The sequence below is a fragment of the Ambystoma mexicanum genome, chromosome 7p (assembly GCF_040938575.1).
Source record: "Ambystoma mexicanum isolate Mex_15411 chromosome 7p, UKY_AmexF1_1, whole genome shotgun sequence".
NCBI classification, from domain to species: domain Eukaryota; kingdom Metazoa; phylum Chordata; class Amphibia; order Caudata; family Ambystomatidae; genus Ambystoma; species Ambystoma mexicanum.
In genome coordinates this window covers 461,449,979-461,474,813 of record NC_090939.1, presented here as the reverse complement: position 1 = coordinate 461,474,813, position 24,835 = coordinate 461,449,979, and the positions used below count along the sequence as shown (strand labels likewise).

The following is a 24,835-nucleotide window of genomic DNA, read 5'->3' as shown; positions in this document are numbered from 1 at the left end:
TGAGACGGCCCGGGCCCTTGGAGTCCTGCAGCAACGACGGACGCCCTTTCGGAGCGGCGGAGGCAAGGGCGCCTCCAAAGGTTCCGGCGGCGGTTTCGCTTCCTACCGTCAAGCGGCCCGCTCGTCGTCGCAAGAGGCCTACAGAGGACGAGGCAAGTCTAGCGGACCCCGCCGTCGTCGCCAAGGAGGTCAAGGTGGGAGGCCGGCTGGCGGGCTTCGTCAGCGTGTGGGAGTCCATCTCCACCGACCGTTGGGTGCTGGACGCCCTGGCCCGGGGCCACGCGCTCGAGTTTCAAAGAAGGTGCCCGCGCGTCCCCCCCGTGGCCAGGAAAGAACTTCACGTCCCTCAACTTCTCCTGGAGGTAAAGGCGATGCTCAGAAAGGGCGCCATCGAACTCGTCCCAAAGAGGCTTCGGGGCTCCGGTGTCTACTCGCGATACTTCCTCGTGAAGAAGAAGACGGGAGGATGGCGCCCCATCCTGGACCTGCGACGGCTGAACAAGTTCATCAAGGCGCAGAAGTTCCGGATGGTCACCCTCCAGCACGTCCTGGGTCAACTGGAGGAAGGAGACTTCCTATCGTCGTTGGATTTGGAGGATGCCTACTTCCACATTCCCATCCTAAAGGGGCACCGAAAATTCCTCAGGTTCGTGGTCCAAGGGCGTCATTACCAGTTCAAAGCCCTTCCCTTCGGACTACGGTCGGCACCCAGGGTATTCACCAAGTGCCTCGCACCGGTGGCGGCGCAGCTGCGCCGCGAGGGGATTCACGTCTACCCCTACCTGGACGACTGGCTCATCCGCGCCAAGACGAAGGAGCTCGCCGTGGTCCACACGGCAAGGACCGTCCAACTCCTCACGGACCTGGGATTCTCCGTGAACTACGCCAAATCCCACCTGGTGCCCGCGCAAGTCGCACTGTTTCTAGGAGCGAGGCTCGACAGTGTCCCTTCTGGCCTCCCCGTCGGAGGAGAGGACCAGGACCATCTTGGGCAAGGTGCAACAGATGTTGGTGGCCGACGCGGCCAAAGTGAGATCCATCAAGTCCCTCCTCGGGATGATGTCTTCCTGCATCTACCTCATTCCCATGTGCAGGCTCCGGATGCGCCCGTTGCAAGAATTCCTGGATGCGCGCTGGATCCAGACGACGGGCAGCTTCGAGGAAAGGATCAAGCTCGACGAGAGTTTCCGACGAGCGATACGGTGGTGGGGCACCCGCGCGCATCTGACGGCGGGCATGGACTTCCAGACCCCAGCCCACCAGGAGACTGTGACCACGGATGCCTCCCTGGAAGGGTGGGGAGCGCACACCGCAAATCTGCACGCGAGGGGACTCTGGCTCCCGACGGAGAAGTCCCTGCATATCAACGTCCTGGGGCTCCGTGCAGTGTTTTGGGCCCTCAGGTCCTTCCTTCCGTCCCTCAAGGGCAAGGTGGTGAGGATCTTCACCGACAACACCACCACCATGTTTTACATCAGGAAACAGGGCGGAACCAGGTCCCCAGCGCTGTCCAAGGAGGCGCAGGACCTGTGGCATTGGGCCGTCGCCCAAGGGATTTTTCTGGTGCCGTTTCATCTGGCAGGGATAAAAAACACCATCGCCGACTCACTCAGCAGGGAGCTGCGCTCGTGCCACGAGTGGGAACTACGGCAGGATCTGGTGGATCGCCTCTTCCGACGGTGGGGCACACCCCAGATCGACCTGTTCGCGACGGCGACGAACACCAAGTGCCGGAGGTTCGCCAGCAGGTTTCCCCAGACGAGGAGCATGGGCGATGCTTTCTCGTTCCCCTGGGAGGGCCTGTTCCTGTACGCGTTCCCTCCCTTGCCTCTGCTAATCCGGCTCGTCAACCAGCTCAAGAGGTCACGGTGCAGGATGATCCTCGTCGCACCTGCGTGGCCGAGGCAGATATGGTTCCCGGACCTTCTGGACTTGTCAGCGTCCCCGCCGATCAAGCTGCCGGCGGACGCGGATCTACTCTCCAGGGAAGGAGGCGCCATCCTCCACCACGACCCGAAGTCGCTGAACTTGCAGGCCTGGCTCCTGCAGCGCTAGAGTTTGGAGGATACGACATACCGGCCGATTGCAGAGAGGTTCTTGCAAAGGCCAGGGCGTCCTCGACTCTTAAATGCTACGGACACAAATGGAAGAGGTTCTCTGTCTGGTGCCACGCACAGAAGATTAACCCTCTACGGATTACGGCTCCCCAAGTACTGCCGTACCTGCTGACGCTGGCCAAAGCTGGTTTGACACACGCGTCCATCAAGATTCATCTTGCTGCGATCTCCCGATACACCAGAACCACGGGGCGGACGTCCTTGTGGTCCCATCATCTGGTGAAAGAGTTCATGAAGGGACTGTTCAGATCGTTCCCGCCGGTGAAGGCTCCGGCCCCGGCGTGGGAGCTCAACGTGGTGCTGACCAAGCTCATGGGACCTCCGTTCGAGCCTCTGCACTCGGCCCCGTTGAAGTTTCTATCGTGGAAAACAGCTTTTCTTGTGGCCATCACCTCCGCACGACGAGTGGGAGAGATCCAGGCCCTTTCCTGCAAGGCCCCGTACTTGACTTTCCACGACACGAGGGTAGTGCTCAGGACGCACCCCTCCTTCATGCCCAAGGTACCGTCGGACTTCCATCTCAACGAACCCTTGGTGTTACCTGTGTTCTTCCCGTCGCCTTCGTCGCCGGCTGAGAGGACTTTGCACTCGCTGGATGTAGCTAGAGCGCTGAAGTTCTACGTGGACCGCACGAAGGGGTTTCGGAAGACGTCACAACTCTTTGTGAACTTTGGACCTGTCAATCAGGGGAAGGCTCTCTCGAAGGCTTCCATCTCCAGATGGCTCTCCGGCTGTATCATGTACTGTCACCGGTTGGCAAACCGACCGCTGCCTGGCCGTCCGAGAGCCCATTCCACCAGAGCGATCGCAGCTACCACGGCGTTCCTATCTGGTGTGCCCCTGCTGGACATATGCAGGGCTGCTACGTGGAGGTCGACGCACACCTTCACGAAATTCTACTGCGTCGACCGGGATTCCAGGGAGGAGTCCAGGGTCGGCCAAGCAGTGCTGCGCAACCTGTTCGCCTGAGGTGAGCCTGGTGAGGAGGTAAGATGCTTAATGTTGAGTTGATGTGATGCTTAATGTTGAGCCTTTGCCACCTCCCGTGGTTGTGCATGTGTGTACTGCTATGTATTCTTTATTCATGAGCATGTGAATCCATGCCAGACCCCATGCTGGAGAAGGAACAAGTTACTTACCTGTAACTGTTGTTCTCCAGCGTGGGTCTGGCATGGATTCACATGCGAACCCTCCCGCCTACCCCTCTGCGGCTCTTCACTTGGTCATACTGCCACTTCACGTGCTTCCAAATCTGAAGATGGCTGCCAGAGGCGGTGCTTAGGTAGAGGGCAGTCATTGGCTGTGGTCAGTATGACGCAGAGACCAGTTATTGGTTATTACTACGAAAGACAGATCAGAAACGAAACTGATACTGGTTTTTTCTTTACCGAGGATTCCCAGCCTGACGACGGGGAATATTCATGAGCATGTGAATCCATGCCAGACCCACGCTGGAGAACAACAGTTACAGGTAAGTAACTTGTTCCTTACATGACGCCTTCCCGCATCAAGTACATTATTTCTAGAAGTGCACTGAGCTTGGTGATGTCTAGCATTAAACTCCTGAGAACATTCTTTGACTACTACCCGTTTTGTCAGAGACATGGGAGATTTAAGAGCGATGCCTTTTTGGATGACGAATATCGACATGCCATACTGGATGATCTTGAAATTTATTTTGAAAAAGACATAGCCTTAGCTGCTGATACTATCTAGAAGACAGCCAAGTGCTCCATCGGGGGTTATGTGCATCTCCGATGAGGCTAACATCCTCAGAATGGTTGGGATAGCTTGGGAAGTGTGAGGCAAAATGTAGAGATTGGAAACTGGGTCCTGGAATTGGGACGTTTTGAAGGCGATGAAGGAACAATTGAGTAATTTTTTACCTGCTGGCTGATAATGAAATCCGAAACCTGAGTGAAAGAGTGAATGCCAGAAAATAAGTTGAGAAAGATGGACCAGCCCGATTCTCAAAGTGCTATTAAATCACGGGCAAACCATAGGGGTAATAGATGTTTGGATGAACAGAAAATTAAATTAAGCTTTCCTAGAATTCTATAGGGTCTTGCATACTTCAAAAGTATCCTTCTCTGAGCAGGAGATCAAAATTCCTGAATACATTGTCATTTAGAAGCATTGTATACTCCAATCGCTGCAGACCAAATCGGAGAAATTGTTCAGTCTTTGCCTAACTGTAAGGCCACTGGCATTGGTGGTCTTTCAGTTACATTTTTTAATTTTATAAAGCTAATATTGAGATACTAGACACCATTTAATGGATGTATACAAGGCCTCCTTCTCAACCACATCTTGGCAGAATCCTTAAGGACAGCCCTAATACTAAAGCCTGACAAGCCAAAAGAATGCTATAAATCTTACAGACCCCTCTCCTTCGTGAATGCTGACTAAAGTTTAGCAAGGCTGTTCGTGAGCTGCGTGTAACGTTATATGTGCCACTTCTAGGTAGTCTTGCTCCGGCCGGCTCTATTTCAGGAAGTTCCACATAACTTAAGCTACCTCTTTTAATTCATAAATAATGTGAAACCGGGGCATACAGTTGTGCTGGCTTCCCTTCATGCTAAAATCACCTTCAACTCAGTGGCCTTTTACTTTTGATGTGTTTAAGAGGGCGGGTGTCGGGTTGCATTTAATTAATATGATTAGAAGATTATACAACTCTCATAGAGCCCTTATGTGTATCAAAAGTACTATTTCTCCAACTTTTTATATTGGATGGGGGCACACACCACTGATGCCCTTTCTCCCCTCTCCTCTTTGTATGGAGCCACTTGCTCTGAGGGCAGCATGTTGGATGTGGGATCCATGTGCATGATGAAAATATGTGCTCTTCCTGTTTGTGTAGAATAAGTTGGTGTAAGTTAAATAGTCTGGAATCAATTTGGCTTCAATGAAGAAAGATTTTGATGAATGCGTCAACCTGACAGGTTTAAGGATCAAAAGGGAGGGGGGGGACCAGATCTGATTCCCCCGCCTCGTGGCATGAATACAGCTGAGCAAATATGGGCTTTTTCTAGGCATGAAAAATAAGAATTGATATCTTGGAATTGTAGTGTCCACGGATGTGCATGTTTTACAGTCAAAAAGTTATAAAACCGCTGGAGACTCTGTAAAGAAAAGTAGAAAGTTCGATTCAGTTGCATGCAATTTATGGGCAAGGTATCCGTAAACCAGATAGTCTCACAGTCACAGCTGTTATAGGTTTATCAAAAAGTGCATATTGATGTTTTCAAAATATATATTTTGAAACGGTCTGATGGATGCTGTTTAAACCGATGGGTGTGAAAAAAGTCCTTCAAGTCTCCTTTTGATATATTGATTGCACCACACAAGATGAGTGACTTAGCAGTGCTGGATTTAGAGAAGGATGGCTGTGTGGCACAAGCCCAATATGTTGCTTGGTAGTATGGTTTTATTGGGATTGCTTGAAGCTCTGGTGTGGTGGTCTTGCTAAGGTTGCTAAAGAAATACAAACGTGGTATGTAACTTGGAAGGCGCTCTGTTCAGCATTCAAACGTGCTAATGATGGTTTTACCCATGATATGATATGATAGGTTATTTATAACGCGCTTAATACCCAGAGGTTTCTAAGCGCGGACCCTTGGATTAAACCTGTGTTGCTCCGTGTCATCTTGTTTCCAAGTTGAGCACGCTGCCGCTGAGCTATCCTCCTGGAACAATGCTCCTTTATTGCCCCTTTTCCGTACACCTGGACTACCCATAATCTTAAGCAATTTCAAAACTGTTTTGGAAGATTTGGAATTGATAAACTGGGAGACATATATGTAGAGGAAATATTTGTCACTTTGGGACACCTGCAAGAGTAGGGTACCGTTAATAGCGTAATTATTTTATATTCTACATGCTCTTAAGCACCATATTTTGGTTTTCCGCCCTAAACTGCGAGCCTCCTAGATTATCCATTGCATAGTAACTAATATAGATCAGTCGCAACTAGTCTCTAAACTGTACAACAAAATGCAAAGGTCACAGGCATTAGAGTGAGGTTGGCGGATGTAGAGTGGAGTTGGTCCTGTGCACAGACGGATAACATTTCCCTACACTGTGGGCATAGACCTGGTTTTAAATTGTACACACCTCACAAGTTGCACTCCTAGTTCTGTGTTCATTGACAAATATGCTAGGCGTGGTCGAGAACAGGCAAACTTCATTCATCTGGCATGGGAATCCCCTCAGTTATAGTATCGGCCAAGATGGGTGCTGATTAACCTATGGATCTGAAACTATGGATACTAAGTATTTCAGAGAGTAGTCCTTATACTCTGAACAGTGCATCCCTCTGTTAAGCTTGTTATATTGATTCATGAATTCTGCCATTAGAACCCCCTTTGATACTGGGTGATGTATTGAGGGCTCTTCTCTTATTGTGTTATACTTTAGAGTACATGGTATTTTGAACGCGTTTATGAATCTGTTATTCGGTTTTTGTAATAAAGTTAAATGTAGCTTTAAACCAAGTTTTTGTCTTCCACATCCACAAATTATTAGAGCGCCTGTGTAGATCCATAGAGGAGATGTCAACGTTTTAGAGTTGCATTTTCTGAAACGTAGAAGCTCGCCTTTCATGTTCTAATCTATGTAACGATTTCCTTTTTTATTTTTAGGCGCTGTTGCTGTTTTTGCTGTGGGATACATTAAAATCACCTGGTCTACATGGGGAGAGCTGGCGTTGTCCTTGTTTGCCTTTCTCATTGCTGCAGCAGTGTATGTCATGGATACTGTTCGCAACATTTGGGTGTGCTATGCGTGTTACGTTCTCTTCAGAAGCCTTTATATGCTTCTCATCACAGTAGCTACGTAAGTATTTACCACACGTTCAAGCTCTGCATGTTAGTTTTCATTACTTTTTTTTAAAGAAAGTATAGCAAGACATCAAGATTAATGTGGGCTACATGTAGATACAATTGGTTTTATTTTCGTTCTAATAAGAGTGTTGATGTTGTATTGGAAATGTAACTTTTTTTTTCTTTCTTACAGGTTTCAAATTGCTGCCAATCTAAGTATGGAGAGGTATGCTCTTGTGTTTGGGGTAAACACCTTCATTGCCTTGGCTTTGCAGACCCTAATCACGATGATTGTTGTGGATTCAAGAGGGCTCGGATTAGACATATTTACACAGGTAAAATGACAGTTTGATTTCAAATGTTTTTTATTTTAGATCAGCTGAAATCTGAAGATGCGCTTCTTGCTTATGGTGGGGGGGGGGGATGTTCGGTGGGGTGCGTGGGAGAGGCAAATATGGTTGGGATGTTTGCAGGCAGGACATTATCATGACCTGTGTGCTGGATAACCATTTAACAGAGATCTTGCGCTTGGACTGACATCAGCGTCACTGCTTAGAAAAGTTATTTGAACTTGCTTGGTAACTCTGGGCCATTTTAGGTTACCTTCAAATCAGTTTTTTGTATGCAAGTCTGCATAATACAGGACTGAACTTAATCCTCTGTTTCCTAAGTGGATGGGAGGAACACAGTGGTTCTAAGTGTAGGTTATGTATTGTATTGAAGATGAGGTAATTCGCCAGTCTCCTTGTTTTATCTGTTCTGAGATATGAAAGAGTTCAATGAAGTCTGAATTACTGTTATTTATACTCTAAGGGGCTGTCTCATTAGGTTGTGCTAAATAATTAACTGACTCTAGCTTTCAAGCTATAAAGAATGACTAATTTTAGTATGTAATTTATATACATATCAGCCCCCTTTTGTCTATAGAGTGCTTGGCATTTTTTAATTTACTACATGGTTTGAAGATTCCTATAATGCACCCTGGAGGTACAGAAGTAAAAGAGCCTGGCATAAGGCTCTGCCTGGCAGTGTACTTAGTTAGAAAGTGACTATCCTCTATATACGCTAAATGTATTCTTGTTTCTTACATTTGTTTTTAAAGTGCTAGTGTTCCTATCCAGTTGCTGGGAATGCTGCAATAACTCTTTATAATAAAAAAGTAAACTCTGATGCCCTAAACTGGAGGGTAATGGCGTGTCCAACAGCATTAGGTGTGCAATTTTGCAGAATCTAGGTTTTATTTAGCAGAGCCTGAATGTCTAAAAGCATGGTGTATGGTCAAAACGTGTATCATTAGTGAATGTGCTTTTGTCACTAAAACTGCAGCCACTATGTACAGATCCCCAGCAATGTCATGCAGGCAAATGGAAACCATGGTCTCTTAGAAAGCAGAGCATAAAAATAGCAAGTACACTTTCCCTTTAGCTTGCATGCTAATGTCTTAATTCTATTGGTTTCCCCAATGCTACCATAGGTTCATTGTTGGACATTTGTCCAGAAGCATACCCGTGTGTCCATGTAAAGTGATTTTCTTTTTTTCCTTGCAAAAGCTGCAGTCCTGCTCCTAATTATTCAAAGTTTTGAAGGATGGTGCATTGCAGTTCTTTCATATTCTTGCAATCCTGGCAATAATTAATGTAACAATTAGCTTGTCATTTGTATCCAATTTGCTGCGGTTTAGATAAAGTATGATCAGTTTAACTGGTTTCTCAATGCGGTGTCCTTGGATTCTGCTAATTTCCATGAACATTTCATACCAAAGAGTTCATTTAATTGGGCTGTGGGGCGGGGTGGGTGGGGGGACAAATAATTGCATTGCTTACTCTCTATATTTGGGCCCGCTATATTGAGGAACATTTATGAACGCAGACTGTCACTATCTGGGATCAAGGTTATGTAAAAAAACAATTTCTTATTGAATACAAAAGATTAAAACAAATTTCCATTAACGTGTGCTGAAGGTGCTAGTAAAGTGCTCTCAGTGCAAATTTAAATCGGAACATATGTGCCATAAACATTACAATATTGTACTTTCAGAAAAATGGCAAAAAGTAATGGGCCAGTCTCCGACTTAGTCAAACAATTCTCCATATCAATTGTAATTGTCCTATCTCTGAAAGAATCATTTGGCTTGATGTTTCTTGGCAATAATTGTGCTGAAAAAAGCATAAGATTTTAATATTTGGCCCTGCGTGATCACCATGTTTCACTGATGTATGAACAATACTGTCGACACCATGTGTTTCGGCCAGAGTTGAGGATATAGCCACCCATTTGCGATCTTCCATTTTGTAGAAGTAGGCCTTCATCAGGAAAAGGACAAGAACTATCTCAAGTACATTAAAAGAACCCCTTGCAAAATAATCCTGTTCTCAGTCATTTTCCTTGTTGTAGAAATCTTCACCAACGGATGTATCCCAACAAGTATTTAGTGAATCACTAACTTTTTTTTTTTCCCCACGATGGAAAGTTATACATGGATATGGGCATATATGTTTACATTTTTGTTCCAACTCTAATTAGCATACAGGTTGAGAAGGGATCTTTTATTAAGAAATGTTGTGTAAGAAGTGTTCATCTGTTTCTGATGTATTCTCCTACCTGTATGTGTTTAAAAGTAACATTCTTGGAAATGCTGAACTCGTGATTGTATCTGGAAGAATGCTAATTGGACCGTTCTGTAGTTAGTTGCCCCAAAACATGTACCATTTGTCATACCAATGCTTTATTATTAACTATTAAACTTGTCTGACAAGTTAGGGTTTTGCCAGAGTGGTGTATTGTAAATAATCTGCCATGGAGCACCTGGAGACTATGCTAATGGTAATGGTGCACAGGAATAATAAATGTAACCTAACATTTGTTTTTATTTTTTTATTATTATTGTGACAGTTTATTCAACAATACACATTAGTACACAAAAAAGCAGTCAAACAACACAGCATTCCACATATATTCCCTCAGAGGGGAAATGGGTTAATTTCCATAAAATCGTAAAGATCGACTCAACTTTTCTCCAAAGAAGGGTTAAATAAATGGCACAAGCATGATTATTGCCACTCATGAATTTTGCACCATAAAGAATCTCCAGAGATAATCGATCACCATCCCAGCTGCTCTCCTCGCTTCCAGCCTTCGGTTGTTCAGAGTGCCATTCACATAACCAGTGTCTTACTGTTTCCACTACATTTGAACCACATAGGCGACCGTCCCTGTTGGCACTTGAGGACCGGCACCAAGCCCCCTGGATTTTCCCAGATTTGGCTGTTAAATTTTAGGTGCAAATACTCCGACTAGATAGTTGTCAAGGTGGGTGATTTATTTCTAAGGGTATGTGCTTCACATATTCAGTGGCCATATTTTTTGTGTACAAAGTGCTCGAAGTCATGCTTTGCTAATATACCCTTTAAGTTTTTTTTTTTTTGTTGATAGGGGCAAAAGGAAAGTCAGTGCATGTTCTGGTGCCCAAGTTACCCATTTCTTAGCCCAGTGACTAATTCTCCCCACGTTATTGGTTTCACCGAGGAAGGCATCAGCCGTCGATGCCAACAGTGTATCTGCCGGTGTTAAATAATTTCCACCAAGCTGTTAACACATTGCGACCCTAGAAACTAAGAGAGAGATGTTAAATTCAAGGAGAATTCTCTCATATGCTGTGCACCTAGGAAGCCGAAGCAAACTTTTTAACAAAGATCTTTCCAGTTTGCCAAGCACCTCCATCATAAAAGGCGCCCAAATTTCAGCACCATACAGTACCACTGAGGAGATCTTAGACTGATACAACTGTATGATGGAGCCAATCGAGTACCCACTGTTAGGCAGAATCCTGTGCAGTGCCTTAAGGGACCACTACACACGATTAAGACTACAGGTGGCAATACAAGTTTTACCTTTGGTACAAGCCTGTACTACTATGTGAGAGTGGTAGCAGTGGCCGAGCAGCCAGGCTTATCTCAAGAGTATATGAGCAGTAGCAGAGATTACACAAAGGGACCACAATTACTGTGACTCAAGCAAACACTGACTCAAGGTTTCAGGTAGAAAAATATAAGTACATTTATTTTTAAACCATTCGTTATAAACCCAACACTTCTATTAAACTTAAATGAAAACCACACATTAAATACACTACAACTAACCAATTCACTTTGTACAGTAAGTCTCAAGGTAAGTACTGTGTGTTTGAATGAACCAGTGTTACGGAAAAAACACGTTACCGCGAATACGATTGTGATCACTTTTTGACAGTTCGGTCTACGAAATGCGTATCCGTGACATGAAATGCTACCGGGGCAAAACACACTTAGCACCTGAGCTACCCAGAGGGAGTTGGAGGCAAAAATCACAGGCAATATTTTGGTTAGGCAGGCAGAATCAAGAAACACTCAGAGACAGGAGTTCAAAAGTCAAAGGGCCGGAGCCAGAGTCGAAAGACTCAGGGGCTTGTTGCCGAAGATCACACGGTCCGACAGTTCACGATTCAACGTAGCCAAAAAGTACTTTGATATTGTCAATGTTCGGAAGCAAAAGTTATAAGGAGGGAAGACAAGGGCAAGCCTTGGAAATGATGGAAAGGGGTTCACCCAGTTTCCTCAAGTAGAACACAGTACCTTGTTCCAATGGTGCAGCTGGTGCCCTGGCAGTTGTTCCTGTTGGTTTCCCGCAGACCCACAATTCCTGGAGCTTCGTTGTGAAGGAGGACGTCTGAAGGGGGTCTGCACCACATAGGGATGAAGCCGGCAGCAGCGACACACAATAAAAGGTGTGCTCCTTAAAAACGGGAGAGGCTCTTCAGATGGCTATCCGGACCACTACAGCAGCGTGCAGCGATTTCGACCAAGGAAGAGGTTCCTCTGGCTGTAGAAGGTGAGCTGGTTTCCCCACCAAGCTCAAGGGAAGACGACTCCGGACTGGATCTTCTCTAAGTCGTTGAGGGAAGATAGCTCAGGACTGCAGCAGGGCTTCAGCGGGACGGGGTAGTTGCAGCAGCCGTCGTTCTCTCCGCTTCCTTGTAGTTGCAGTGGCGACTCTCTGACTTCTAGTCCAAGAGACCTGCCTTTTATGCGAAAAACCCCCATTCACAGAGCCTGGCTGTCAATCACCCAGCAGGGGGGTTGTCCAGCCCAGACAACTACCCTAGCCAATCATGACAAAGTGCGACTTGGGTTTCCCAGGATACCCTGTGCAGGTGCTGACTACACTCCTCCCTCACATTCAGCCCACCTAGACACCTAGGCGCCTTGAGGAGGGCTTCCGAGCAGAAGCCCGCCAAAAGACGGTGAACAAAGAAGGCGAACCTAGTTTGCCGCGCAAAGTAAAAGACAAGAAGGACTTTAACAGAAAGAAATGGCAAATAAACCCAACCAGAGCCAAACGAAAGACAATTTGGTCAAGCGGTTTTATGTTCGAGGCTAATATAATAGCCAAGAACAGTACCACGTTTATCTAATATAATCGCGGTAGAAAAGTTAGGGTAGATACCAATGCCACCAGCCAAGTCTAAATGTTAAGAGCGAAACAGTGCTCTAGGAGGTACAGATACAAAGGGATATGAATTAACCCTTTCCAGTACTCCATGGAAGATGGGGCGTGCTGGATCTGTGGTAGATTGACTAAGTAAAATTAATGGTAACTTTACCCTTTTCTGGGGGAAGGTAGTCACCTCAGAAATGGAGTTGAGGGAAGTCTCAAAGACAACCGTGTGCCACGGCACGGAAGGTGCTGTGTGACACACAAAAAGAAGGGGTCTACTAGTCCATAATCACAAAAACAGGTAGGAACACATAGCAAAACACAGGAAAGAGTGGGGGAAAAGCTCTCGCTCTTACCAAGTGGAAAAAAAATAAACTCCAGAAGTCCAGCGAAGCTGCCGGGGGACTCACTAGGTGAGGGAAATTTGCCATAAATGAGAATTCTACCTAACACCCACCACCCCTCTGTGCAAAATAACAAAGGGCCCTCAGAGTGGCGTTGCTTTTGAGACCGATTTCCTCAAAGTGGGTACTTGGCCTACCATTCAGATGCAGGCCGAGGTATTTATAGGTTTGGACCACACTGAGCGGCTTTCCATCAAGCTCCCAAGTCCTGGGTCTGTTTCCTTTTTCCTGCGTCAAATATCATCATCTTAGTTTTGGCCATATTTATCACCAGGGAAGTTTCCAACGCATAGACCGCTAGTTTATTAAGTGTAGCCTGAAGGCCTCCTAATGTCAGTTCAAGGATTACAAGGTCATCCCCGTATGCCAACCACTGGATTTGGACGGATCCAAGCTTTGAAGGGATGGCGGACAAATAACTTGGTGCTCCCCCAAATCTGACAGATATAAATTGAAAGATATGGGGGCCAAAGTACAGCCCTGTTTCAGGCCTTCGTTGTGGTTATCCAAGCCCTTGTACTACACGGCTGTCCAACCTAATTTTAACCCTAGTTAGGGTATATAGTTGGGTGAGCATATTAAGTAGTCCCAGGCGGAATAGATCTACTTTCCAATTTACTCCACAACCTAGTACGGCCTACTGTGTCGCATACAGCGCTAAAATCAATGAACGCAACCATAGATTGATAATTTCCTGATTTCTGCCTGCTGGATAATTGAGGTTCAGGCAAGAATATTGGTGTTAGTATTCAGTTTTTTCTGGAATCACGTTTGGTTTAGGGGTATAATGTTGGCCCTCTCTGCCTAGTCTTGAAGTTCTTTTAATAATGCCTGAGTGAATATTTTTGCCAGCATGTCTAGCATTGCCAGAAGGCTATAGCTTTTGGGCTCCTCAAGACTTCCCTTTTTAATATAGGGACAATTCTGCTATCTCGCCACGAGCTAGGTACCACCTGGAGCCTCTCTATACCTTTTTTAAACAGGCGGCGTAAGGAGAAGGACTGGAGCAGACTTTACCTGGGAATTGCATATCCCATCAAGGCCAGGCACTCTGGGTGCCTTACTGTTCGTAATCATATTTTAATATCAAACGGTCTCAAAGTGAATGACCAATTTGCTACTGGGTGGTTTCCACTGTGTCAGCGAGCGAACCTCCGCCCAGGTTCTGGGGTGATATGGGCCTTCCAGGCCCACCCGAACACAGCATTGGGTACCAACTATGACCTCTGGCATTCACTATGCACTATACATTTAGTGTTCGTTAGTGACGACAAAACTAATTCACGCAACACTTGACAGTCTTTAGAATATTTATGACTCTTTAGCTGTTTTGTGTATCTTAATTTAGCAGCTTTAGTCTCAGTGCTATGTAGTGCAGGGGAGATTTCTGCTTTAGCAATTTGCCACAGTTATCCTCTAAGTTGTGTTTTCATTTTAAGAATCACACTGTCAAATTTGTTAGACTGAGTATTTGTCCTCCCAAAGCAGGCTCTCCTCCCCTGGGGTCTGATTTTTTTTTTTGTTATGGAGCATTCTCGTCTAGTATGCAAAACCTTTCTCAAACGGGGACAGTAATAGTGAAGGATTATTACCCGCACCATTGATATACTCAAGCAGGGAATTATGTGCAACTGGAATCGCCCTGGTAAAGTTGACATCCTTCCAGGAAAATTTACTTTTAACCCTATTGATGTTTAATGCGCCAGTAGATTTTCCAGGGCTGCAGTCGCGTGTCTTCGCCATTGTGTAGATTTACTTCTCCAGCGTGAGAATCAAAAATGTGCTAAGGCCGCCGAGGACACACTGCAACACTCTGCAGCGCTTCGCTTGGGTGTAGTGCTGGCCAACTCTGCTTCCTTCAGCAAACAAGCTTGTGGAAAGACTCTTGATCCAGTCCTATTCGCCTATATCGCAAGGACACTCTGCAACATATTGTACATAATCCAGAGATATCTGACCATGCCACTTGTAGCTCGTAGTCTCTAAACATACAGGCTACCTTTCTTTTTGGGGTGTTTTGGTCAGTTGAATTTAATAGGAGATACGTCAATGTTTTGTTAAGTATTCGATCAAATTATGTAAAGTTGGCATTTTTGTTATTAGGACGTCTTAATCTCTCATTCCAAGCCACCCAGAAATGGCATGCGAAGTTTAGAAGTGGAGGCCATCCTCTTTTCATATTTAGCTGTAGATCTTTTTTTTTTTCATGCTTCCAAGGTTATTTGCCATTCCATGCAAATCTAAAATGAGCTGAATCGAATTTCTTTAATACTAATGATACAGTTGTATAAAAAAAAATCAAATTCATGTAACCTTGTAATTTGGATGTTGCATCAATTATTCTAAGTGGGAGAGACTGCTATTGGTTTAGTAGTGTCATTCATTTTAAGGAGATTTCTATATCTCAATTCATATTCTAGCTCTAGTAATTGTGGACCGTAAGTAATCTGCTTGTTCTGTAGGTATTCAGTTGTAAAAATGCCAAAATGCAAGACCAGGCATAACGTTGCTCCCCTTCCACCCTCAATTCTGCAGATGCATTTTGCACACCATTCCTCAATCGATTATTACTTGGCAATGCACATTTTGAGGCCTGACTGTTGATGCAACGTCTTTCTTTTTTTCTCTAAATTTAGTCTATAGCTAGACTACCCCCTATTTGCTTGCGCTGTTTCTTGGAATGCCAATATAGCTTGTGTGTACTCACTCATAATTCTCAAACTGTCATCCACATAGGTATTTATACTAACATATTTCCTGCATATTAATGGGGGTATTTGTGGTGCTACTATAATGAGAGATAGTGGTTCTAAGTATATTGCAAATGGGGCTGGCCTGTAGTACACCTGTACATTATGTGAACCGGGAACTAGGTGTCCCATGTACATGCTTTAGCTTGCATATTGAATAAACTTGGATCCAGTTCATAAATAATGAATCACTCACACCCTATTTTGCTTTCTATTGTAGACTATGAATGCTACTTTTAGTAATAGCAGATTTCAAGACGTTTGCTCTGTACCATCTCTTCCTGAAATTAATCTGTCGGGATTCTGAAACTGTGGTTGACCTAATTGGGGCGTGATGAAGTTGCCTGGTTTAGTGACCAAAAAAGAAATTCCTCCACGATATCCCGTTTTTCCCCTTTGTCTGACCAAGCGTATAACTTAATACTATTGGCTTGCAACACTGGTGTTGCTTGGAGCCCATGTACAATGACACTGCATTCATTCTCTAGTTCACTTGGTAATGTACACAGTCTATATGTGCCTGCGTGTGTTTCGGTCCTTTAACTGTTTTTTGTATCCATTGGCACTGTTTAATTGATCGAATTATTATTTTTCTGGATGTGTGAAATGACTACTGCTCTGAAGGAGTACAGGTTTGAGTAGTGCCTAGAACACCTTCAGAGCCCCCCAATACTAAGCCAACAGCTAAGCAAATCATAAAGGCAAAACTGGCACAGTCCGATGGGTATCCCCTTTTGGTAATGTTGCCGAGGGATGGTTACACTCTTCAGGAAGGGTGTGAACGGATACAGTTGCAACGCAAGCAACAATAGTATGTTACCAAAATAAATGAGTGTCGAGCAAAGTTTCTGGAAAAATAGCCACTTAAATAAAAGCTAACAATGTACACAAATATAAGCATAACAATCAACATAAAACCACATGAGGAAACATAACAATTTATTAATTTAAGGTAACATTTAAAATACGAACTAGGATATTTTAGACGAGCATCACTACAAATTACAATAGCTTTACTGTAGAAAATAGCAGCACTGAATAATAACAAATTTTATCTCCATAAAGTTCCAACCGTTTAACAAGTAATTAATTCCAATAAGATCAATGGGGCATTTGCAAGGCTGTTAATATAAACTGCAGATATGTAAAGACATTAATTTTCAGATAAGTAATTCTGCATAGCCATTCTCTATGCAAAAACCTGGAAACTGCCTAAGCCATCACTTAATTATTTTCCAGTTTAGAGTTTCATAACTAGTAAGCAGCCCTAGAGATAAGGGGTGTATTGGCCTCTTTAACGCTCTAAAAATGGGCAAATACTGCCCAAAAATTCAAATGGGGAGTAAAAATATTCGCAACAAAAAAACAGGAAAGACATTATGCCCCTGCTTTCACCCACACAGCTCCATGGATATGCTTGGACCAATAATGTAAGTACCACCACAGCAAGAAACTACTGTAATAACTGCATGATCAGAAGAAGTAAACGTGTATCTTTAAATGTGCATCAGTAACCAGGTGCAAAGAAATAATTGCAAAAAAAACAATTCTCCAGTTAAAATATGTATTTTTTCCCACTTATAAAATACTCATTGGGAATTCGAATTACAGGTTTACGCCCTTAATAATAAATCATTTTACTACCAACTTAAAAAAAAAAATAGGAAGTAAAATACTTCCAAATCTTATCTGGAGCAATGCTCGTAAACCAATACAGGTTTCTGAATTAAGGAATAAAGATAAGTTTCCAGTATTTCGTATTAATTGTGCAAAAAAAAAAGTGTTCTTCTGTTTCAGTTAAATTGCAACAGGATGGACACTGATCAGTTGAATTCTAATCCAGGACTTCGATCCATAAGCTAAAGGAACAATCCCAATTCTAAATGTCATAAAAGGAGTGCATTCAAGCCTCCGTTTCACAGCATCCATGTATTTTATAATCCCAGTACCTTGGCGTCTGTACTCTTCCTTAGTTTGCGTTCTTCCTCTTTATATTTATTCTAAAATGATTTGACGTTCATACCCGGTAAGATTGCAAGTGGATTGGACCAGAGCACACCATGTCCTACTTGTCATAGCATCTCTTTAATGTGTCTGCATTAGCACAGTGAGGCGCCACCATCTTGTGTTAGGCCATCCCTCAGCGTTGCCCTGTATTTACCTCCAGATTCTGAACCATTAAAGAGGCTTCAGGGCTATATTACGATTAATATAACTTGGCTTAACGTCTTCGTGTAACAATGTTGTTAAAGACTTCTTGGTAGACCGAAGGCTTTTTTTTAATTGCCAAAGTAACACTTCTCTGCACCATATACAAGTAGCCTTTTGTGTCTGAAATTTGAACATTGTATGGATTGGGTTTAACGCTCCATCACTAAATTGCTTTTGAAAATCTGCACATTTCTGTGCTATATCTAAATAGTGCTAGATTAGATATGTTCATCTGGAATGACCATTTACCATCTTGTTATAGCTTGTAACTTGTTAAACAGCATCTTCGTCATGAAGAGGAAGTTTGAACCACCTTTTTTCTATCATGCCTAATCACCATTGCGTTTGTACAATTAATTTAATTTATTAGTAATGCCAAAACCACATCACTGGCAAATAGCGGATGTGTATTTCTTCCCAAGGTTGGGACGTCCTTTGGACTAGAATAAGGGTCCATGACACCATTAACAAATGAGCAGAAGAGCTTGGGGGCTAACATGCAGCCCTGCTGCACATCTTTGTGGACCTCAAGCGGCCTCATTATTTGTATGTATCTCCAGTAGGGCTTTATATGGCAGCAATGGTATATCCAAACTTAGGTTTCCCACAGCTTAACCCCTGGGACTCTGTCAAATACAAACAGTACATATAGGTGTAACTATTTCTGTAAAAGAAGAAACCTTCTGAAGCCCTGATCTACAGTGTTGATGCCCATTTGAAACCCAGCCTGTAAATGATTGAGATTGCCGAATAGTACCTTTTGCATAGATTTTCCTGACCAAATTGAGAAGGAAAAAAGGCTGATAATTAGTGGGCTCTTCCTGTATCCATTTTTATAAATCTGTGATTTCAGCTCTTCTCCAAGTCTTCAACACCGTACCTCCCCTTTAATATGGCACATTTCAAAAGCACTTGGAAGTGTCTTAAAAAGACAAAGGGTATGGGGTGTTAGAAGTTACTAGGGCACTTCAAGGCAAACAAAAATACTGCAAATACCTTAATTTCTTATCTTGGGCACTCAAGAGCATCATGCCAAGCTTCTTGGTGCTGTTCTTCAGTCGAACCGCTGTCGAAATAATTGTTCAGTTGCAGTGTTGTGGCATCTGGTTGGCTTCCGGGTAGGGATTTCTGTTGATCAAGTCAGCGCGGGTGACAGGTATGTGTTGTATCCTGCACATGTATGAATGAGGTCTTGAGTCAGTGAAAGAGCTGAGTGGAATGTTAGGGGAGCTTGGAGTGTTCAGGCTCTTGGGGATTCCAAGGGAGACGGTTGGGGACTTGGAGCTGGGCAGGGAACCAGAGTAGAAGCTACTTATGATCTCTCTCCGATATTCTATACTGAACCTGTAACCAAGACAATAAAGCATGTTTCTACTTTATACATACCTGGGTCAGCCTGGTTCCTGCTCCTTGTTGTTACTGGCCCAGGGCAGATCCTGCAGGAGGCAGGATGCATCATTTTGGCGACGAGGATCAAAGTGAACCTTGAAGACAGCTGAGAGATCGAAGGCTCTAAGAAGAGAAATGCCCCTTTACCAGCGCCAAACAGCTCTGAAGTCAGTGAGCTGTTGGAATTAAATGTGGAGTTGGCGCCATCGAAGGAGGTGACTGACTGTAGCATTGGAGGCACCAGTCAGGCTAGGGCAAAAGCCTGTGGTCAGTCATAAGCTGCCAGGTGTATTGGGCCTTTCCTGGATGGAGGACGTGTGGCATGGAGAAGGTGCCACCAGTAAGCAGCTGTCACGTTTTGGAGTCCGAGCGCCGTTTGCGCTTTTGATGTGCAGAGGATCATGGAACTTGCAGTCCGTGGAGGAGTGCACCGCAGCATTAAAAAAAAAATGTAAACGTAATGTGGCATTTTTGGAGGGTGCTTGTGGGGGGAGGGTCCTGGGTGGCGCGCGCCCACGTGAGCCCCCTGCGTTCCAGCCGAACCATTGGCTGGAACGCACAAAATGCTGCCTCTGCACCATCGTACGGATCTCCAGTGTTGCTGTCTATAGTAGGAGGCCGTGTTAGAAGAAAGGCCTTAAGGTCGTGAGCCAACGTAATGACGCTGCATCAGGAAGCAGGTGTTGCCATTCGAATTTGCGAGGCGAGCGGTGTGTTTATTTACGACCCATGCCTGGATTCCTGGGTTAGCGTAATTATGCCTCATCAGGAAGAAGGAGTTGCCATTTGGAAGTTGCCACGAGGGGAGTGAGTTTATTTACAAACCGTTGCCGGAACCGGAATGACATTGGTTATTTGAGCTTTGTTGTTGAGGAAGACCTATGTTTGAAAACTGATTTTTCTGCCAATAAGGTACTGTAACTTCCAAGGATTTATGCATCGTGATAGTGTTTAAATAACGGAAGATATATTTAGAAGTTACACATTCTGCATTCAAGGATCATCTGGTGTAGAGTTACAGCGTAATTCGCTCCGTGGGTAATGATGCATAATGTTTTATTCTGAACATATGAAACTGGAGAGGCGGTTTTGGGAGAAGCCACATGTTGACATTTATGTCCTTAGCTGGACGTGCAGACGGCAGTGCATTTATGACTGAATCGAGTAATGTTGGAAACGTTGTATTTAAGGAACGTGTTTATACTTTTGTTTTACAGGAGGACATTAAACAGTGTGATGCATTTCAGTATTGTTATGCGACATCAGGGCTGAATGTGCACGTTTATCGTGGTAAAGTTAAAATGAAGTAATTGACTTACATACATACATTTTGGTATGGATGTGTTGTATTATGAGTGCAGTATGGGTTTTTGGGCGCTGTTGTGATAATTGGAAAAAGCAATGTTTTTATCATATCAAGACATTTTTACTTAAGCTATAAAGGACTTTGAAGGCACAATTAAATACTTTAGAATTAAGTTATAGCTTGATACACATTTATAGGAGTTAAAATGCAGAAACGCTCTAAATTTCGTGAAATGCACATATGTGTTTGGGGAATCATTGATTATTTTCACCTTGAATTTGAAGTGCATATTGGGTAATGTAATCTTGGGTAAATGCCCATTTTGAGTAATGCAAATTTTGGGAAATGCAACATTTTGGAAATGAAAATTTTGGGAAATGCATATTATGTTATTATGCAGATTTTGTGTATGTGTTGTGCATGGGTTGTAGTTGCAGCATGGAGGGTGAGTTGAAGTTTGCGTATGTGTGTAAGTGGAGCCATGAGTTTTTTTACGCAAGTGTGCACACAGTATGTAGTAGTTGTGTAATTGTAGTATGTATGAGAGATGTAGCACTTATGTTTTGTAATTATGTGCGTGCAGAGTGTGTCACGGTTGTGCATCTGACATGTGGGCATGTACACGTTTGTAGTGAAGTATTTTGCGCAAATATTGGAGTATTTTATTGGGAGTTGCATATATGTAATGGGGTTTGACTTATGCACCCTGGCCAGGTGTATTGGCAGTAATATAAAACCTTCAGGAGGAACCCCAAGTTTTGTTTTTAAGGAGGTTGGACACAGTAGAGTGTTCCAGTGTTGTTGACCTTAGGGCATGGGGCCCGTTTCGAGGTAGTTGTGGATTTTCAACGCAGTTGTGCGTTTGAAAAAGGAAGGGAAAAGAGATTATTTTTTTCTTTCTCAAAGTTATGTAAGTTTACTATATTGGGGCTACACAATATTGTCTGCGTTGAAGGTAACCGCACGGCAATCTTCCTTTTGTTGTGTTTAGGGTTGATTTTTAGGACCTTGTTTGTTTTGCTAGGTTTTCTGTGATGCGAGGCGGTGCATGCGGGAGGAGGGATTAAAAGTTGTAGTTATTGCACGCCAGTTTAAATATTGGTTTTAAAGAGTATTTGGAGGGCACACAGTTTGTAGTCAGTGTTAGGTTTGTATTTGAAGTTGTGGAATATACACTGGCATGGGTTACTGATTTATTTCAGTTTGAATTACATTGTTCAAATATTTTTCAGAGTTTTCTTCTCACACCATTGAGTTTTCATCCTTGTGGTGTGTCTGAGACTTTGGGTTTTGCAAAATTTATTAATTTGCAAATGCACTACTGTTTTCCTTTCTTTGGTAGTGTTTATTTTTACATCTGAATTTTGGTTTTTGCAAATGTGAATGTGCAACGCACTACTATTTTTGTCACCTGGTAGTAATTGCATGTTAACATTTTTTTTCATAGCTTTTGCTATGCAATTTTTAAGCCACAAGTTCTCCTTTTGTGGTTGTGTTTTCCGTGATCTTTGTATCGTGTGTCATTTTTCCTAGATTTTTTCATTCTTTTTCATGTTCTCTTTAGGGGAGAGGGGATGAAGCATTGTTATATTTTGTTTGGCATTTTTAGGACTATTGTGATGGCCTTTGTGTAAGTTTGCAATATTCGTGGCTACACTGTTTTTGGCAAGAGAGTTAGCCTATTTTGGGGCGTTTTGGTTTGTGCTCAGGTGTGGCAGACTTGAGGCCAAGAGTGGCAGACTTGGCGGAAGGTGTTTTGTCTAGGAGGGTTGTTTGTAGTTTTGGGTTTTGTTTGTCCTTTGAGGAAAGGTTGTGCTGGGTGGTGGCGGCACCAAGACCCTGGTGTGGCAGGCCAGGGTGGAAGGAGCACTAGTAGAATATTGTGGTTGTTAGTCCTTGCATGGTGGCGAGTTTGTGCGTTTTCTTTTGATTGAAAAAGGGGAAGGATGTGTTGTATCCTGCGCATGTATGAATGAGGTCTGAGTCAGTGAAAGAGCTGAGTGGAATGTTAGGGGAGCTTGGAGTGTTCAGGCTCTTGGGGATTCCAAGGGAGACGGTTGGGGACTTGGAGCTGGGCAGGGAACCAGGGTAGAAGCTACTTATGATCTCTCTCCGATATTCTATACTGAACCTGTAACCAAGACAATAAAGCATGTTTCTACTTTATACATACCTGGGTCAGCCTGGTTCCTGCTCCTTGTTGTTACTGGCCCAGGGCAGATACTGCAGGAGGCAGGATACATCAGTATGCATCTGCTGGATCGAGTCGGCATTCACGATTGGTCAAGACGATGCTTCTGATAGGGCGAGTCAACGCTCTAGATGACACAAGTAGAGTTCTGCCACAGCAGTGACCTGGTGGTAGCTGCGGTGGAGATGTGTTTCACTGTGTCAAGTCATGTTGACGGCTTCGAAGAGTAGGCAAGTGGTTTGAAGTGAGTGCCAAAAGCTGCATGAGTGGTTGGTAACTCACTGTTTGTACGTTTGTTGTACTGAGATTTGAGCCACACATGTCTCAAAACTGTATATTCCACAGTATCATGCACTTGTTACATGTCTGGCCTCCAATGGGATGTTCTATATTTTGTGTGTATTAGACCAGGACGCCTCTTCTTTGTATATAAACATTAATTGTTCAATCTGGTTTTGTTAAAGGTAGGATGACGTCCAGTAACATGAGAACATTGCTGTGTACGATCATGAAGGCGTCAGAGTTGTCTGAGGACTCAGCTGTCCTATCACTCGATGCAGAAAAGGCATTTGATAGAGTTGACTGGCGATTTTTGTTTAAAGTATTGGAAAAGATGGGTTTTGGAATTCAGTTTTGTTCATGGATTAGACTACTGTATACCAGGCCGACGGCTGATGTCAAAACTAATGGTCAGAGGTCGGCACCTTTTGATTTGGAACGTGGCACGAGACAAGGTTGCCCATTGTCTCCTTTGTTATTCGTACTGAGTATTGAACCCTTGGCTATAGCATTGAGAAATGAGGAGGGTTTACAAGGCATAAGTTGTCGGGGGATGTTGCAAAAAATGTGGTTATACGCAGATGACTTGTTATTGGTCCTCAAGAATCTTGGTGAGTCAGTACCGGTTCTTATGAACATTCTCGAAGCCTTTCACCAGTGTTCTGGTTAGAAGATTAATTGGGCAAAATCGGAGGTTTTACCGTTAGTGACGCTGTGTGACAAACAATTTATAACCCGGTTGGGATTCAAGTGGTGTGCTGAAAAACTACTGTACTTGGGGGTATGGATTTTGCCTAATGTTGCTGATTTTGTGAGAAAATATGATGATGGTGTGTACTAACCTCAAATCAGATTTGAAGAGATGGAATGTGTTGCACCTTTCCCTTTGGGGGAAGGTGAATGCTTTGAAAATGGTGTCGACTCCTCGCGTGAATTTTGTTCTGAGTATGATCCCTTTAGATATTGAAAAGCATTTTTGGCGTGAGTTAGCCTCATGTAGGAATTTTTGTGGGATAATAAACCTCCTCGCCTGAAGATTAGCAAATTGCAATTGCCTTTGTCTAAGGGTGGGCTGGGGGTCCCTAATTTTAAGGCATACCATCTGGCGTTTATGTCGCGGAATATTTTTGATTTTCTAAAATCGGAACATGAGGACTGGATGTGTGCAGAGTCTAGCCATGTCGGCCCTTTGTCGCCTAGGGCCATTTTGACCAGTAAGCCATCGCGAACAAGCGTTGAAGGCCTGCTAACTAGGAGTTTACGGAACTCTTGGGTGGCCTTGTGTGAGTGTCTGGGTTTCAATGCTTTGAGAGATCCGAGTGCTTCAATTTGGATGAATCCATGTATTACGCTTGAAGGGAAAACTTTGTTCTGGCAGGATTGGTATCTAGCCGGGGTGCATTGGATTAGTGATTTGTTCAATGGTTTGCGTTGGATGACGGCTAGGGAATTTCGGTTGAAGTTTGAAATTCCTACTTTGTTTGTCGGACTATCGGAAGATCAGGAGGGCGGTGGGGGTGGTGGACTTGGAAAAGAGAATCAGCATAGACATGCTTGGATGGATACCTGGAGTGAGTGGATGTGGCCTGGTTAGTTATGTCTATAGACTGGTTGTGTCGAACTATCGGGCTAATGATGCTTTGAGATTGGATTGGAATCGGAGAATTGGTGAGGATATTACTGAGGAGGATTGGACCAGTATTTGTGAGAATGTGAAATTGTGTTCTTTGAATCTTGCTGATAGGTCGCGTCAAATACAGATTTTGAATAGAATATACTGGACACCTGAGAGAATGATGAAAAGGGGGATGAGTGACAGCTCGGAATGTTGGGCGTGTTCACATGAGGAGGGCACCTTGGAGCATATGCTGTGGGGATGTTCGAGGGTGAGAG

At 44.0% G+C, this 24,835-nt stretch overlaps 1 protein-coding gene across 1 annotated transcript in view; it reads left to right on the top strand.

The window, feature by feature from the left end:
- Positions 1 to 24,835, top strand: part of SLC19A2 (solute carrier family 19 member 2) — a 251,303-nt gene that overhangs the window by 146,212 nt on the left and 80,256 nt on the right. The window contains exons 4-5 of the mRNA XM_069636480.1: positions 6,761 to 6,953; positions 7,134 to 7,275. Of these exons, the coding sequence (XP_069492581.1) occupies positions 6,761 to 6,953; positions 7,134 to 7,275 (335 nt within the window). The remainder of the gene's footprint in view (positions 1 to 6,760; positions 6,954 to 7,133; positions 7,276 to 24,835) is intronic.